Below are 18,855 nucleotides of genomic sequence, written 5' to 3'. Positions count from 1 at the left end.
GTTCGATGTGAGCCAAGACTTCATGTTGAAGACCGTACTTTGAACTATAATGGTTAGCTTTTATAAATTAAGACTTTAATGGAAAGTTGTCTCATTGGCACTCATACTACATCTTTGTATATATATAGAGAAATGAAATTAGCTTTAAAATGTCGTTGTTAACGAATAACAATTTTTTTGGTAAAAGGTATGTATATCTAAGACTATATATAGATTCCATGTATTTATTTTCATTGACGTTTGCATGGGTATGTGTATAAAATGGCTTAATTCCGTCTTTTAGAACAAAAGCATTGTAAGACTATATTTAAATTTGTTGAGATTAAACTTAACTACATCATGGTTGCTGAAATAACTGGCGAGTGTTGGTGGATTAATTGACCTGGCAAAGTTGTTATGAGCAGATGTAGAGTGTTTTCCTTTCTTGTAGGGAAGTGTGCTAGTTTTTCACCACTTGCTTTTATTCAATGACTGACCGTCAATATAAACAATACAAGAGTTTAGGTATGTGTATAAAATGGCTTTATTATCATATTCACTCGAAAAATTGCCACACTCGAAGAAAAAAAAAACCGATCAAATCACTCGAAAAATTACCACACTCGAAAATCACGATCCTAGTCGGGAACTATACCTACCATTTATTACTTTTTGAACAACATTTTGTGCTAATTAGAATGAACAAAATAGACAAAGATTCAGTATAAACGTTTCATTAATTAAAAATCACAATTCCAACAATTTTTAGTGTAGCAATTACTAATTCATATATAAACCGTGTGATAGATTTAATTAGACAATGGATTTACTTAGTTAACGATGTTTTTACTTTAATGTCGGTTTTATTATTCTGAATTTTAAAGTATTGATGATTTTATAACACTTGAACCATAACCAAATAAAAACAAACTATCCTTTCGTACTTTTACGTCCTTTAGACAAGCTTGAGTGACAATACCTATGTCAAACATATTTAAAATTCAGTCATTTAATACGATATGAGGAATATATTGTGTTTTCTAATTTTTCTTCCATTATTTTCCCAATTCAACGGTTTTGGGATTTTCTTACGAGAAGGAGGGTAAGTACTGGTCACTTTATGTCCTGGGTTCATTATTTTTGGGATACATATTTTCTTGTATCTTTTTATCTTATTTTTTTGGTACAGTTGTTAACATCACAGAAAATATAATCCAATTATGTCTCTGTTAACATATAACATATTAGCTAAATGGATTTTAAGCAAATTATTTATAATCCACTTGTTTCATCAATTATAACTTGAAGATATTTATGTAACGTGTCGTCACGAAACGAAATTTGGTACCCACGAAAATAAAATCATGTTTTTTTTGTATATATTAAATATATATACAATGCATGGCAATAAGTATTCGTCACTTGTGATTTTCACCAGTATACTTTATCTTATTTTATTTGTTATTTTTACCTTCGTCTTTTTTATCTAACCCATATTTTAATTAACTTTTAAAAACTTAAAATAAATCTACGATTTACCCACTTTTGTAAATACTCCCTATTACCCAGTAAAATGGGAAGCTTATACATAAGAAAGAAAAAGTATATCACACTTCACACAAAATTACGGTTTAAAGCTAATATTTGGTCGGTTTGTAATCAACTCGGTAATAATAAAACAAGGAAAAACATTTTTATTTATTTGGTGTTTTTTAAGGGATCTCTCAATTTTCTGTATTACTGGGTATCATCAGCCCAGTAGTCAGCACTTCGGTGTTGACATGAATATCATTATATGGTCACTTTTATAAATTTCCTGTTTACAAAACTTTGAATTTTTTGAAAACCTAAGGGTTTTCTTATCCCAGGAATAGATAACCTTAGCCGTATTTTGCACAACTTGTTGGAATTTCGGGTCCTCAATGCTCTTCAACTTTGTACTTGTTTGGCTTTGAAATTATTTTGAACTGGGCGTCACTGATGAGTTTTATGTAGACGAAACGAGCGTCTAGCGTATTAAATTATAATCCTGGTACCTTTGATACCTTTTTTATAATTATATTGGTGATTGGATTTATATTGGCAGAATATATGAAGATAAAGATACAGATACAGATAATATAAACACATGTCAGATTTATTTTTGTTTGCTGTTTATAAATTGGCAAAATATTTAAACCAGATAAAATATAAAAAAAAAATATAATATGCATTCATGTCGAGGGAAAAAATGATAACAAAACTATGATCGAGTAAACTATACTTTAGACAATTTTGTGTGTTTTAATAACTACCACAGTGCTAAATTACTTACTTGTAAAATTTTAACAAAAAAATGCCTTCAAAATAATTTATTAGAACAAAATGTTTCCTTTTCTATAAAAGAATGTTGAATAGACCGATGATTTGATATTTTGTACCTCAAAATTAAAGTTCCAAATGAAACATCAGTTATTGAATTAATTTTTTTTTAAAGCGGTCTAAGAAGTTCATCCAAGCATTAAAAAAAACGTGTTTTTGCGGAATATTTGAGGTTTTTAAATGACATTTGCGCCTTTTTTAATGGACATTTGCTCTTCAATTTTAGGACATTGGCGTATTTTTAACATTTACGTTCTCTGACGTCCCTCCAACCTTATCCAGGTTTGGGAAAAACTTGACCTGGCAGAGTTATAGTCATTATTTTCTTTATGGGTAAAAGTTTTAAAATCATTTCATAGCACATCAACATAGTTATATACAATTAAAAGAAAACATTCTTAAGACAAATAGTCAATTTCAATTAGTCATTACGGTTCAGTTTAGCTTAATAGTTGAAGCCCAAAGAATGAAAAACCATAGCTAGCTGATGCAAAATATTTGTAGTGCCACCGTCCGTTATTATCATTCAGTTGTAGTTTATATTGGAACATCTCCAAAAAAAGGTCTTGACTCGACGGTATGTTTGAAAAGAAATCCGGTGTGACATATACAATTGTCCCTCTAACCAGTCTTTAAACTTTTTGATGTTTTGTGGCTTTGTTAATGTGAATAATTAATACCTCGTTATCGACAAATATAACTTTTATTATGTTCTTATTAAATACTTCAAACGAACATAAATAATTTGATTTAAAGAAAGCTTGACACCGTTGTTTTTTGTTTTATTTTTGACGTCAGCCAATATTCTTATTTTATTACAAATACACGACTGTGATTGTTCTCCAGGGCCCAGTTTCACGAAGCTGTCTTAGGACTAAGACATGTCTTAGGATGGTCTTACGACATATCTTAGTCCTAAGTGGGTTTCACAAAGCGGTCCTAAATTAGGACATCTCTTAAAGTTGGTCATAAAGTTAGGACAACGCGAGAGGTGTCTTATGATGGTCTTAGGATAGTTATACGTTTATTTATATAAATTACACTCATTTTTTATATTAATTTTGAAAAAAAATATCTTATTATTATCTAATTATCTATTCTCCTGTATATAAGCAGGAACAGGAGAATAGATAATTAGATAACAGGATAGTCATAAGAGGATCATAAGACATGTCCTAAGATATGTCTTATGACATGTCTTAGGATAGCTTCGTGAAACCGGCCCCAGGTTTATTCTGATTCATTTTCAGTCTTTAACATTTAGCATAGTTATGTTGAAATTAATTATCGTCTCTCATAAATCTGTACAGATTGGCTTATGTATACAAAATGTATTTTTTATAAATGTATTGTGTAATTTTTTACATAAGGTGAGACGTAAGTAAAATATTGAATTGAATTGAATTGGTAAGAAAGATGTGGCGCAAAAGGACGCATTTTTGCCGCAAACGGATCTCAAAAAAACAAATTATTTATCAAAACATCTATTGTTATTTGCAAGAGGGAATAGAAGGAATAGTATTTTTTTAAAGTGGGAACAGGAGGAAGACACCATTTAATGTTTATCTTTTGCTTGATTCGGTTCTAATTTGCCACTTAAATGACAATTACAAGTCTGAAGAGCATATGAAGAATCTATTGTAATAGTGAAAAAGTAATCATGATAAAAAAGCTGTGGTTTAAATATTTAATTATCTGGAAAAAAGAAGGTGCATGGCACGCCTTCTTTATATTTTTTTTATTATTAATATATCTTACTAAATTAATAAGCCATCTTATACAGCACAGTATATATACGATACCTTATAAGTTAATAAGATATCTTATACAGCACAGTATATACGATATCTTATAAGTTACTAAGATATCTTATACAGCACAGTATATACGATATCTTATAAGTTACTAAGATATCTTATACAGAACAGTATATACGATATCTTATAAGTTAATAAGATATCTTATATAGCACAGTATATACGAGCATACTATATACGATATCTTATAAGTTAATAAGATATCTTATAAATACAGTACAATGTACAAGATATGATATCTCTTTTTTAATTTAAAGTAAATGAGATAGGCCATCTAGGCTATAGGTCTGTATAACATTCAGTCAATCGTTTGGAACTTTTATTATTGTATACATCTTGGTATCATCTAAGAATATGTAAGCATTTTAATATACCTGGGGTGGTGTTCTCGAAGCTATCCTAAGATTCGTCCTAAGTCATAGATAAGACTAAGTTTAGGATGGACTTAAGATCGACTTAGGACACTCTTAAGTTGTGTCTCGAAGCTATCTCAGACGCATCATTTGTAAGACGAGAGGCAAAAAAGACTGGTGGGGGCAATCCTCCAAATAGATTGACACCACTGCAAAACAAGGTTGTGGGAATCATCGGAGATACACAAATTGATGGCATTGCTGGTGGAATCGACACCTGCCAGGCAGCCGGAAGCCCTATGGATCAGAGCACAGATGAGATTGAATCAATGTCCGAAACAGGTCAGTTTACATATTCTATATTCTCGTTCATGAATTCATAACTAATATAATTGAAAGATTAGCGAGTCACAATTTGTTTTGTGTCTCAAATATGTCTCAGAGGCGAATTAAGGTGGTACCCAGGATGCCCACCCCCCTTTTCTATGAAAAATTTGATTGACTACATAGTGAATCACTGAAGCATGACCGGAACGGGCGCTCCCTCCCACACACTTAGGCAGCCTCTTATGAAAAATTCTAGATGTATCACTGCGTTTGTCCAAGTTTTGGTTACGTGTTTGTGTATAAGTCATAGGTTCATTTCTAATGTACTAGACATGCCGGTTGATATGGCAACGATACCTCAGTAAATATAATAGATTGAGCGATTTGGTAAAGTTCGATACGGTTCTAGAATCAATATGTAACATTTAGTCTTCTATTGGGACTTTACTAGATAGCTGCTAAATTTTAATCAACCATGTTCCTCTTTGAAAAAAGAGAGGAATTTATGAAAATTTCAACGAGATGCAGGTAAAGTAGTGTATTAGAACAACATGAACAAGTGCACAATGGGTAAATAATAATATGGGGTTTAGCATTATTTACAAACCGTTTTCAAAAATATCATCTGTCCATTGAAATCTATATTCAATCACATTGATATAGGCAGATGTGGTGTGAGTGCCAATGAGACAACTATCCATCCAATTTATAAAAAAAGTAAACCATTATAGGTCAATGTACGGCCTTCAACACGGAGCCTTGGCTCACTCCGAACAACAAGCTATAAAGGGCCCCAAAATAACTAGTGTAAAACCATTCAAACGGGAAAACCAACGGTCTAATCTATATAAAAAAAACGAGAAACAAGAAACACGTATATATTACATAAACAAACGACAACATGTATTTTAAATAACACGTTTTGAATGATACATTTATTATTTTTCAGTCTTACCTTCTACTAGTGGCATTAGTTCAGCCAAAGACGATGACAGTATTTTCACGAGAACACCATCATCACCGCACAGTGAAGAATGAGAAGAATCACTTGTAGAGATAGAAAGGGAAAGATTAGGAGTAGAAAAAGACCGGTTAAAAATTGAACAAGAAAGACTAGCAACCGAGAAACAGAGGCTGGAGATAGAGAGAAAATCACTCCTAATCAAAGAACAAAAATACCAATTATATTTGACAAAGTTGAACTTAAGCTTGCAGCAAATGGGTATTTCCGTCAATAGCTTAAATGTACCAACTTCTTCTGACACTTCGTCCACACAATAAATATTTTTTCCAAAGATATGTACATTCTTTTTTGTTGGTATAAACATTTCTAAATGGAAATATCATTTATTATACAACTACACGTAAATAATAGTGATTATAAAAAAGAAAATGTGGTATGATTGCCAATGACACAGAAATTAACAGTATGATCTATACTACGGTTTGTTTATCTCTTTGACTCATTCAAATTGGTATAAGGACGGGTTCTTTTAGGGAAAAAGAGCAATTACAGCCGATTTCAATGAGTATGCAGCTAAAGGTAATATCTTTTTTTTAGGACTACCAATTTCCGGTGCCAACTCTACATACTTCATTAATAATCAACCAATCAATACAAACAAACTACATATAATTCATTTTTTTATATCAGATGACTTTATTATTAATTCAGTCAAAACCTTCCATTAATCAGTCTTTCACGAACAATTGCCCCGTGGGCGTCGTTCAAAGGACCATTATAGGCTGGTCCGGCTATGTGTCCATGGTCAGAAAATCATTTATGTCAGGTGGTAAAGGCATTCTGTTATCTATACACAAATTGTGTAGGACAGCAACAGCAACAACAATGCGACAACACATTAAAGCTGAATACAACAGAGTTCCAGCACTGGTATCTATACAGCGAAAACGTGCTTTTAACACACCAAAACTCCGTTCAACAACATTTCTTGTTCTCATATGTGCTCCGTTGTAACTTTGTTGCTTTCTGGTAGTGGGGTTCAGAACGGGTGTCAATAACCAAGGTCTTACAGGGTATCCGCTATCACCAAGTAGCCATCCGTCTGAAATTGTTCGATTCTCGAATAATTCACATACAGTTGAATTTGACCAAATGAAAGCATCGTGGGTTGCTCCTGGCCACTGTGAGACTATGTTCAAAAATTTCAAATTATAGTCACAAACTCCTTGTACATTAATTGAATGGAAATTTTTCCGATTAACAAAAATGTGCTCATCTACTGGTGGAGATTTTATCCGAACATGAGTTCCATCAACGGCGCCTACTACATTAGGAAAGTCTGAAATCTCATAGAAACCACGCTTTATAATTTCTAAGCTAGCTGCATCTGTAGGCATGATAATGTGTTGATTGCATACATTGACCAAACACTGGGTTACATCTCGTACACACCTTGAAACACTGGAACGAGATATGTTATGCACATCAGCATTTACAAGCTGAAAACTCCCTGTGGCAAAAAATCGAAGTGCTGCCATTATCTGCAAAGAAACAGGCAATGCACGGGACCTCATTGTTGGTCTGTGTAAGTCATTGTCAAATCTTCTGCATAAATCAATAATCATTGGTCGCGACAATCTGTACCTACGTATGATATCAAATTCATCTAAATAGTCCAGAGGGTTGTCGTAGTCTCTAAGTAGTCTATTTCTACGAATATTCTGGTGCCTTCTTCTCATGTACACATAAGCCGCAGCCATATTTGTTTACAAATTATTGTCTGAGACGTGTCCTAAAGTTAGGATAAAGATAGGATGATCTTAGGACACCTAATTAAAGTTAGGACGAAAAATACGATATATCCTAAGTTAAGAGAGCTTCGAGAACACGACTTAGGACAAAGACTTGTCATAAGTTGGTCTTAGGACATGTCCTAGTCCTAAGATAGCTTCGAGAACACCACCCCTGGTCAGGTAATTTGATACCACCTAGTATATATACCGAGTACCAAACACATGTTAGGGTCTACTTGAGTGTCCTTCATTTCTTTATTCTTTAATCATTTGGATCATTCTTTTCTATCTTATGGTGGCCGGTTAAGGCCATTTCGCGTTTTCGCTTTCATATTGTCTTGGGCGAAAACGCGAAATCGAAAACGGGAAGTCGAAAACACGAAAACGCAAAGTCGAAAACGCGAAACGCGAAATATTTTTTCTTTCCGATTTCGTGATTTTGACGAACGCGTTTTCGACTAGAGAAAATGAAGGGCGAAAACGCGAAATGGCCTTAACCAGCCACCAAGTCCATACTATCTTTATATTTCAGCACCGCGTTATTCTCAAATATTAAGTTGCTTTTCTTTTTTTTTTTTTGTCCTTGCTTCTGCACATTTTAGAAAATCATTAAAAAAAAATACAGGCCATTCTTAAACACCCCGCCAGACTATTTGTATTTGTCATACCGTTATATATATATTTAAAAATTAAAATAACCCGTGATTTACAAAGTTAATGAACCATTTGACGGAGGTTATAAGCTGTAATAAAAGTTATAAGACCTAATCGGTCATGTCCAGTGGAAAAATTAAGTAAGAGCTAAGACATAACATGATATCAAAAGTCAGTGATTTAAATGGCAGATAAAACCATAGACTTAAATGTAATTACATTCCCCTTTCCAAATCGGATCCCATATTCATTAGCGATATTAAAGCAGTCACTATACTATAAGCATTAAATGCTCTTGGTAATGTTGTAAACAAGAACATACAAATGTTACAAAGAGAGCAGCGACAGAGGATATAGTTTTATACTTTGACCGTGAACAGGTGAATCAAATCATGTGTAACAAAACTTGAATTTCAAAAGTTGGCATCAATGATCATCAATGTTACAAAAATTTTGGAAAGTTAGGACATGGAAATCAGGCACAATATCTAATTATCAAACAAAATATACTCAAAACTCAAACTTTCAGACTCATCTTTCAATGCAAAATGGGGGGATTTAAATTCTGAAAATGTATACCTTTTCATATACGTGATATATTGCGTAGGTAGAAATGTAACCTTTTCCCATATCGTTTGGGTATCATGTGGTTTGTAATGGTCTGTAATGTACCAGTGGAATACCAAAGTGCCAAGACAGGGATATTGGTCGGTAATATCTCGAAAACAAGATGATATATCCCGAGAAAAAGATTTTTTATGGTGTTATGTTACTTTTTATAGTGGTTTACTACTTTTGATAATATGAAAGAATACTACTTAGAGATATTACTCGTTTTTATTCAATAAAAATGCAAAATCCTTGTTGGACACAATATGGCGGACATTCTAAAGGTAGACAACATAAGAAAATCAAATAGTTTTCGCGGACTTCAAAGGTTAGCCCGTGCCTTGTGCAGGGTACCTTTGTAGTTTTAAATTTTCTTAAATAAAATAAATAATTTTCGCAAAAATATAGGAATCAAACTCATGGATGTATTTAAAATAATTCAGCCTATATTTGAAATAAATGTATGACACAATTATATAATAAATACATTTATAAAATATTAATTTATGTTTATGTTTATTATACAGAAAGATGTTGACATTTAGGGAACAAATAATGGAGAACATATCTACATGTACCTTACAATATATAACGTCCGCCATATTGTTTTCAACAAAGAATTTGCATACAAGACAAAAAAATCGATTTTCTGAAGATTCCGTGTACTTTTGTTAATTATGAACGCCATAAACCTTAATCATTGTATGCTGTAACACTAATTGAAGCAAAAAAACACCTAAAACACCATTAAAAATCTTTTTCTCAGGATATATCATCTTGTTTTCGGGATATTACGTTTTTCTCGTATTTCTCGGGAAATCGTGGTACCCGATATTGGTTGATAATAGAACACCAAGAAATCAGCCCAAGAAAGGTGTTACCGTGGGTGTCACAGACATGACAGACGAAGATTAAGTTATGAGAACTTTATTGACATATTAATTCATATATATTTCTGCTAGTTTTCCCCCACCTTTTCTGAATTCAGTTATTCACATATTTTCAAGTTTGAAAAAGTTACCTATTCCAGCAGCACGTCCTATCACCTTGTATATTATCATGATTATTGTATATAGGAAGTATATATATACTTTAATTGTATTCTCAGTTATGAATTGAACAATATAAACGTAACTATACTAGGAAATAGAGCATCCCTGTGACACCAAAAATGACATTGAAAAAAAAATAGTTGTTTTTTTTTAAGCCAAATGTGATGCTATCCAAAATTTGTGTGGAGAACACTAGATAGGTTTGATTGTCTCAAGTATACCCTGAGGATAAATGTCAATATAGAGTTCGGAATTTGGTAACAGTTTTTGAAATAAAACATTTTCAAAATGGATCAAATAATACTTTGATTATTAGGCCAACTAAAATTAATTAGTAGATTTTCATCCAAATTTTTGAAAAAAATGGGGCGGGTGGGAGGATTTTATTTTTTAAATTTTATTTCATATGAAATCTTCTTGTCGCGTGTTATTCGATCATATATGCAAGTGTAATAATAAGCTTGTAAATACATCCATTAGGTATCATGTATAAGACAATAACAATCAAAACCAAGGAGTAACCAAAGACTCATAAAACCAAAAGACAAATAATAAGTAGGAAACAACACAAACTCCACTAAAAACCAGGAATGAAATCAGGTGCTCCGGAAAGGTAAGCATTTCCTGTACCGTATACGACACCCGTCATGTTATTTGTTTGTTCAGTTCGGTAAGGATGGAAGGTTGTTATGACTGAGGAAGAATATCACTGAGATATGATTTCTGACACACTTTTGTCATAATGGCCAATCAGCTCATGATGACAACCATACAATTGAGTGATGACCTTAATTTAATGATTCATAGCCCTGTCTTAGCAACTTTTGAGAAAGCAGTATTCCTCGTTCAACAAAATCAGCGTACATGTACTTTTAGCTAGCTCTATAGTAACGTATCAATATTGAGACACATTTACTCCATATGCTGGTGCCGCTTTTTCAAATTCGTATTCAAGTATATATCTCTGATTGGCCACCACTGTTCTACATGTAATTGCCGCTTTAGAAACCTATTTTATAATAAACAGCAGAAATGTGAGGAAATGCTCTCTTCAGTTGGACTACCTACATGAAATATATTTTGCTTTCTAAGCTATGTTTTGTTGTCCGAATAAAATGAAGTAAATCCATTGGTATGCAACACGAGTACAATAAGTACAGAATAAAATGAAAACTCAAACAGTGTTGAAATAATAGTGTTGGTCCTTAATATGCAAGATGCAAATACAATGTATAATTACAATGTAGAACAGAGTTATTTAATAATGACTCTATCGTGGGTATTGTGACAGAGGATGTTTGCTGGTTTTTTTTTTTTACAAAAAAAAAAAACGAAGGCATGGATAAATTTATTTCTAAGAGCTTGCTGTAAATTAATAAATTAAAAATGCGTATGTTTGTCGATTTTCTGAACTCAATATACGGTCATTAATCTAAAAAGTTCATGCTTGTGTCAATTTCTTTATTCCAGTCAAATGTGTTCCACGATTCTGACGCTTTTGGGTTTCCTTCACAGTCCAAATTTCTTGAAAGTCATTGTATAAATAAAATAAATCCAAGGTGTTTTACCCGCAAACATTTGTCATTTGTGACATCATGAGTGTACGGCGATTTGCGTTCTTGGACACAGCGAATATTTCACGCCCTTCTCATAATCAATCTTTTAATTTATTCTCGGTAAATGATGTTGTGATCATAGATCAGCAGAATATATCGACTTAATCATCCAGTTAGAATACTCTTAAGTAATACGAAAACCGAAATTTAAAACAGGAAGTTTTACACGAAACGAAATATCGACGGTTACAGGTAACGGAAATGAACAAAATCCGGAAATCGTAATTTTTTCAAAAATAAAAAAAATCGGGGCGGGAAGATTTCAGAGGGGCGGGCGGGGATGAAAATCTATCAATTAATTTTAATTGGCCTTATGTGACAAAGACTTGTGGATATGACAAGGAGATAAATAAGTATGTATTACAAGATATTATTTTACAGGTAAAACTATATAATTGCTTTTATATAATTGAATTATCCGTTTAATTGTTGATGTGGGTCAGTTGTTGTTATGTACATTTTTACATGAACTTGTGTTATTTGTTACTGCTGATACTAAATCCTGAACTTTAATATTTATAACTTGTCATCTATGTATATCAACATGTCAACCATTTATAAGATAGATTAACTTGGTTTGGGGAACTAGCAAGTGAACCCCCCTTTTTGCATTAATTGTCCTCTTGCCTTTTTTTTTTTTTTTTTTATAAAGTTTTTCATCCTGCCATATTTTTTTTTACTCCAAACTCCTGTCCTGCCTTTTTATGCAAGTTTCTGTCTAATTCTGTAATGAAAAATTTGGAAAATTGAAAGCAAAATATATACTAGGTTTACCTTCGAAGTCAGCACTAGCATGACTAGTGTTACTTGGTCTAGACTCCATCTGTTTCTGGACTAGAGTAAGAATTTTGTACTTCTTTGGGTGCAATCTCATTAAAATCAGCTGTTAGTGTTGCTACGATACTCACCAACCTATAGGACAGCTGTTAGTGTCACCAATCTATAGGACAGCTGTTAGTGTCACCAATCTATAGGACAGCTGTTAGTGTCACCAACCTATAGGACAGCTGTTAGTGTCACCAATCTATAGGACAGCTGTTAGTGTCACCAATCTATAGGACAGCTGTTAGTGTCACCAATCTATAGGACAGCTGTTAGTGTCACCAATCTATAGGACAGCTGTTAGTGTCACCAACCTATAGGACAGCTGTTAGTGTCACCAATCTATAGGACAGCTGTTAGTGTCACCAATCTATAGGACAGCTGTTAGTGTCACCAATCTATAGGACAGCTGTTAGTGTCACCAACCTATAGGACAGCTGTTAGTGTCATCAACATAGAGGAGTGTAGCCTATCATAACATCGGGGTTTAATGAGATCGCTAAAATGGTCCAACATTTATCTTACACAATTTTTATAAATATTTATTATTTTTTGCAGAAACAATGTCAAGAAAGATTCATGGTATGAAAAGAGGAAAACAACAAAGAGCTGTAGTTTTTGGAAATGGGGTCGTTGTACAAAATATGTGTAAGTTTGTGATTTATACTGAACCAAAGTGGACCTCTGTAAAACTTCTGTATCAAGACTCTGTTGCGTTATTTGTTTTACATATCATCGATGAATATAGATTCTACCACTGTATTGTGGGTAATATAATTTTTATCCACTCGATAAAATTTAAGTGTCAAGAGTGGATATGTATAGTATTGCACAAGATTTTCTGTTTCTCTAATGATTTTTAAAGGATATGCAGACAAACTCAATCCTTTTCAACTGATTAGCAAAAAGATGTGTTCTTTCTATGTGACATCATGAGATGACGTCACAATAGTAAATTCAGAAAAAAAAGCAAGAAAATTCAACATCATATTTGAATTTTGACCAATGAAGAAATTAGATCAAAAGAACCACACATGAATAAAAATAATCAACAGGTCAGGAAAAGGAATAATCCTTAAGGCTTTAAGAATTTGATAAAACTTGATTATTTTGTGTGATGGTATATATATATATATATATTTTACTCAATTTTAATTCAATTTGAATATTTTAAAGGACATTATATTTATTTTCATAATTTTGTTTTTAGTAAAGTTGTTGAATATGGTAATTTAACTTTTTACAGATCAGAATACAAGTTCAGTTTAAAATGTGAAACAGGTTGGGCCCAGGCGAACATACTTTCATCAGATTGTGATTTTGGTATGTAAATTAAAAAATCTGACACTAAAAAAAATTTGCATTTGGATTAAGTTTGAATATAGGAATCATATTTGTATTGATTGTTTAAGAAAAATACTCTTTTATAAATTCTGTGCATCCAATGAGCTTTTCAACATTTTTTTGTTATCAGAAACCCTCAACTCAAAACATTTGAAAGCCAGGCATTTTTGTCCAGCCTGAGACTTTTGTCGCAGAAAGTAAGACTTAGGGATAGTGATCTGGCAACGGCAACCACGGCTTTAGCTAACTTCTTAAAAGCTTAATATTTCTGAAGGTAGAAGACCAGGACCTTGAATATAGATGCCTTATGTTATGAAGTTTTTGTCTGTCATATGTCGATTGTCGAACCTTAACCTCATTTTTTTTACGACTGCAATTTTTTTTATGGATCGTATAATGATATGATGTCCTCGTTTGCGTTGTCTGAGTCATCTTCGTCATCTGAAGACACATTGATTTCCGGACAATAACTTTAGTTTAAGTGAATGGATCTCTATGAAATTTTTTAAGAAGGTTCAATACCACAAAAAGAAAGTTGGGATTGATTTTGGGGATGATGTTCCCGACTCCCAAACAATTAGGAACTAAGGGGCCAAAAACAAGCATTTTTCTAGTTTCCGGATAATTACTTGTGTTCAAGTGTATGACATTGTACCCACAAGGTTCCATGTAACAAAAGGAAGGCTGGGATGGAGTTTGGGGTTAATTGCCCGAATCATGTAGGAATTAAGGGTCAAAAAGAGGCCAAAAAGAAGCATTTTTCTAGTTTCAAGACCATAACTTGTGTTTAGGTGTTTGGATCTATCTTAAACTATACTACAAGGTTCCATACTACAAAGGAAAAGCTGGGATTAAGTTTTTGAGTTATTTGTCCAAGGGGGATTTTTTTCCAATTTTTTTTTTCAAAATTTTTGAAAAGTTTCAAGAAGAAATCTTCAATTGCACAGTATTGAGCAATATATTTGTAAGATCATTGACCACATTTATTTTGTGTCAAAAACATATATTATGTCAAAAATTTGATCACAATCCAAATTCAGAAAGTATCAAGCTTGAATATTGCGTCCAAATTTGCCCCAACTGTTCAGGGTTTTACCTCTGTGGTCGTATAAGGATGCGCTCAGCGAAGCATTTTATTATAGTTCAGTGCCTACTTGAAAAATAAAGATATTTAATATTCTTAATTTCTCTTTTATTATGAGTAACTATATTTGGTATGTGCGCACCTTACCTTTAATACAAGGTCTTCATGCCCGTCAGACAAAGTTTTCACTTGACCTCAACCTCATTTTATGGATCAGTGAGCAAGGTTAGGTTTTCGTGGTTAAGTCAACATCTCAGAGATACTATAGGCATTAGGTTTCTTATATTTAGTGTATGAAATGATTGTGAGACATACATGTCCATCTGGCAGGTGTCATCTGACCTTGACCTCATTTTCATGGTTCAGTGGATTTTTTTTGTTTTGGTCTGTTGTTTTAGAACTGTATGCAATAGATCAACTATATTTGGTATATGAAAATATTTTACAATGTACATGTCAGTCTTGTATGTTTTATTTGACCTTGACCTCATTTTTATGGTTCATTGCTCAATGTTAAAAAAAATTGTTCTTGGTCTGTTTTCAAATACTACTAGAACACACTCGTGATATCACGGGTCCCTGACTGAATTAAAGTTTATGTGTAAGCCTTATTATTAGCCTGGATTTTTAGTATTGGTATTGTCATCTTTATATTTAGGACTATCAACATAATATCAATGGTTAGTAGAAAAGGCATACATTTCAGCGTGTACACTCTTGTTTAAAAAAGGCTTCTTTATTCATCTAAAGAGGCCTCAGTATGGGAGTGGCTAATAATTAGAATTACTGTACTATCACTAGCTTGTCCACTGTTTACTCAGGTTGTCAGTTTGAATTACTCATCAGTAGTGCTCGACTTCAATCTAAATTGACTAGGATTGTCAGTTTTTCTACTGAAGGTCAGTGGTTCTCCTGCTTCCACCACCAAAAAATCAGACCACCATGAAACAGCACAAAAGTGCTGACAGTGGCATTAATTAACAATCAATTAATTAATCAATCAATATATCTTAGGTCAACTTTGCTTCATTTTAATTGCATTTTTTTATATGGATTGTCAGTATAGATTTTAAAATATATTATGTGACAGAATATTATCATGATTTGATCTGTAAGTTATCATTTCAGCAATATTTCTTTAATTTCTTTTTTACTTCATGTCATGAATATCTTGTACGTTTGAATGGAAAGATATTGGTATGATAAAGTACTTTTTGAATGTTATTAGATTATATATAAATGTGTATTAAATGAAATAATAGAAAACACATCAAATCTAAAGTTTGTCTCTATAGTTGATAACAACTGTCCTAATGGGACTAGATCTGTTATTTCATTTCTGATATGAGAAGTCCTCAGCTAAGATAGCAAAAACATTGAGTGTGTCTGTTTATTAATTTTCAATGTTACATAATAAGCTCTTTCTAATTACTTTTCAGCAATTTGTGACGGAAAAACTGATATTACTGGTGCTTGTGGTATAACATATTCTTCTGACTATCAGATAACAAAAAAAGGAAATGTCTACCACAGTGGAGGAAGTTGTTCATCTCCAAATGTTTGTACTGACTGCACTCCAGGATTCTATTCCGATGGACCATATTGTCGCTGTAAGTATCATAATCATGGATTCTATTCCAATGGACCATATTGTCGCTGTAAGTATCACTTGATTATTAAAGGGAAACTTCGCAAAAAAATCAAAAATTGATATTATGTTCATTCTGTATAAAAATGCTCAAATTCATAGATATTAAAGTTTTATTCCGCTAGATAAGCGATCACCATCGATTTTAAATTTAGAGTATCAATTCTCTGCGATCTGCCATTTTGTCTTCTTTCCCGATTAATAAAAACGATATGTCTATAAACCACAAAGAAACAAAACTACAGTAACCGATGTAGTCGTAATTGCGTGTCGATATCTTGTCAATCGTACAGTTGTTTTATCCGACTAACTAACTTGATACGAAAAATATTCTTACTTTTTTTAAATTACCATGGTCTGTTGTTTTTAAACTGTTGATATTGGAATTAGGTGAAAATCATAAATAAGTGTTCCGTGAAAATTGTTTTCGAAAATCTAATTTGTTCATAATTCTTTAAAGTAATAAACAAATATATTTTGATCTTCCCTCATCGGATCACCAGCATGGCTAAAGGTATTAATTCCAAAGGTATTGTGAGGGGTGTGAGGTGACACGTCCAGGTATTCAAGCGATTTCCTGTCGGGCTTGCAAGTTCATGCATCGTTTCACTTCTGCAGGTATTGATCAGTGTACACGGCTGATAACTTATAACTTATAACTTTCCATTTTGAACTATCAGATAAATAATATACAACTCTGTCTTACTTGTCATTACTAAACTCATACGCTTGTTTATAAATAACATTTCTGGTGTAAAGAATATAATTCATAAACATATAAATAATACCCAAAAAATAAGATTTGATGAAATTAAAATCTATTTAAATATTTTTTCCAAGGGTGAATTTGGGAAAATGTAATATATAGTCATTGTCAATAGTGAAGGACAGATTGGAACAGACCAGAAATATTGATTTAAAAAAATGTACGCACTTGCCGACGATTCGTTTATACGACTGGATAGAAAGTTACGGAACTATAGCGCAATTTAAAATATATACATGTATACATTGAACATAAGAAAAAACATGTATACATTGAACATAAGAAAAAAACATATATTTTGAATAAATAGGGGTAAAAGTGTTGTAAATAGACTAGTCCATGTATGCCAACAGTATGTAATCATCGAATGTCGATAGACTATTGTATACCAGAAGAAGAAGAGAACCAATTTGATTTAAATACAGGTCGATGTATAACTTTTGCTTTGGTTCATTGAAGCTGTGGACCTAGTAAAATCACAGATTTATATTTCAATAAGATTGTTCTCGAACAAAGGAAGTAATTCGTCATCACAATTGTTATGTATGCCACTGGACGAACACTAATTATCCCCAGGGAATGTGAATATTTTGCTGGGAAACTTTTGAGTATCAAAGTTTCAAATTAATTTCGGGATTTATTTTCTTTCTTGGTATTCAATAACAGAAAAAAGAATAAATTACTTGTTCGCTAAATAGGGGTATTCTTGTCAGATAAAAGACTTTTAGTTATATTTAAAAAATAGGGAAATATGACATTAAATTGGTTCTGTGTTTTTTTTAAACATCGTTAAAAAGATGTGTGTCTAAGGTGAACGCCACAAGAACCCTGTAATACTAGTATGAGAGTATAGCATGTAAACATTCCTTCTCAATAATATGGTTGTATTGGAAATCTTTTCATACAGATTGACAACTCATTGTCCGATATGCATGTAATATTTGCCACATGACGCCCATAGTTCTTTCTACCATCATCCTCTTATTCTGTGATATTGCTGTAAACATCGATGGTTCACACCCAAACAAAATGGGAGTAATGGACCTTCAGAGCTTCTCCGTGTTATACACTTGTGAAATATATAGACGAAATTTCTGTATTGAAATGAATCTACATCTCACAAACAGGATTTTCGCTAAGAAAGTAATCAAAAATTGTTTCCTTTTATTTTTATACACTTTCGGAATTATGAATCTGAATTTTATTTTCAATTAATTTACACAATTTAATTATTGTATCTTTATTCTCATCGTGTATTAAATCTTAGTGTATTAACATCGTGACAGCATACTCTTTCTAATCCTTTCTGTTTATCCTTTCCAAATAACAACATTTATACCTGTGTACGCTTGAACTCACACCTGCGGCTAAATAGCTACAAGGTAAACGAATTGACCTCAAGCCGAGAAATATACAGTGACCTTTACAAAATAATATACACACTCTGCTCACACATTAGTTGCATTGAAATGATTATCAAAACAATAACGGTAAATAGAACTGAAATATTTTCAGTTCAATATCAGTAAAAATGTGCAATAAATATTTTATGAAAAAAATCTCAACAATAATTAATTAAATTTATTCAAAAACATTTACTAGAGATAATTTTATAGGAGTTTAATTCAATCAATACAAAACGGTATATGCATATTCATTTTCGTTC

General features: G+C 32.4%; 2 protein-coding genes across 2 annotated transcripts in view; both read left to right on the top strand.

Annotated features, from left to right (window-relative positions):
- Positions 1-978: 978 nt before the first annotated feature.
- Positions 979-18,855, top strand: part of LOC143082217 (uncharacterized) — an 89,989-nt gene continuing 72,112 nt past the window's right edge. Inside the window, exons 1-4 of the mRNA XM_076257803.1 lie at positions 979-1,081; positions 12,906-12,995; positions 13,594-13,670; positions 16,215-16,385. Of these exons, the coding sequence (XP_076113918.1) occupies positions 999-1,081; positions 12,906-12,995; positions 13,594-13,670; positions 16,215-16,385 (421 nt within the window). The 5' untranslated portion in view covers positions 979-998. The remainder of the gene's footprint in view (positions 1,082-12,905; positions 12,996-13,593; positions 13,671-16,214; positions 16,386-18,855) is intronic.
- LOC143084062 (uncharacterized) lies at positions 2,920-6,120 on the top strand. The gene is made up of 3 exons (XM_076260480.1): positions 2,920-2,938; positions 4,643-4,852; positions 5,880-6,120. The coding sequence occupies exons 1-3, from the start codon at positions 2,920-2,922 to the stop codon at positions 6,116-6,118; spliced, it is 468 nt and encodes a 155-aa protein (XP_076116595.1). The 3' UTR covers positions 6,119-6,120.

Source organism: Mytilus galloprovincialis, chromosome 7, assembly GCF_965363235.1.
Source record: "Mytilus galloprovincialis chromosome 7, xbMytGall1.hap1.1, whole genome shotgun sequence".
Lineage (NCBI taxonomy): Eukaryota > Metazoa > Mollusca > Bivalvia > Mytilida > Mytilidae > Mytilus > Mytilus galloprovincialis.
The sequence above is the reverse complement of the archived record's forward strand: the minus strand, read 5'-3'. Positions and strand labels throughout refer to the sequence as shown.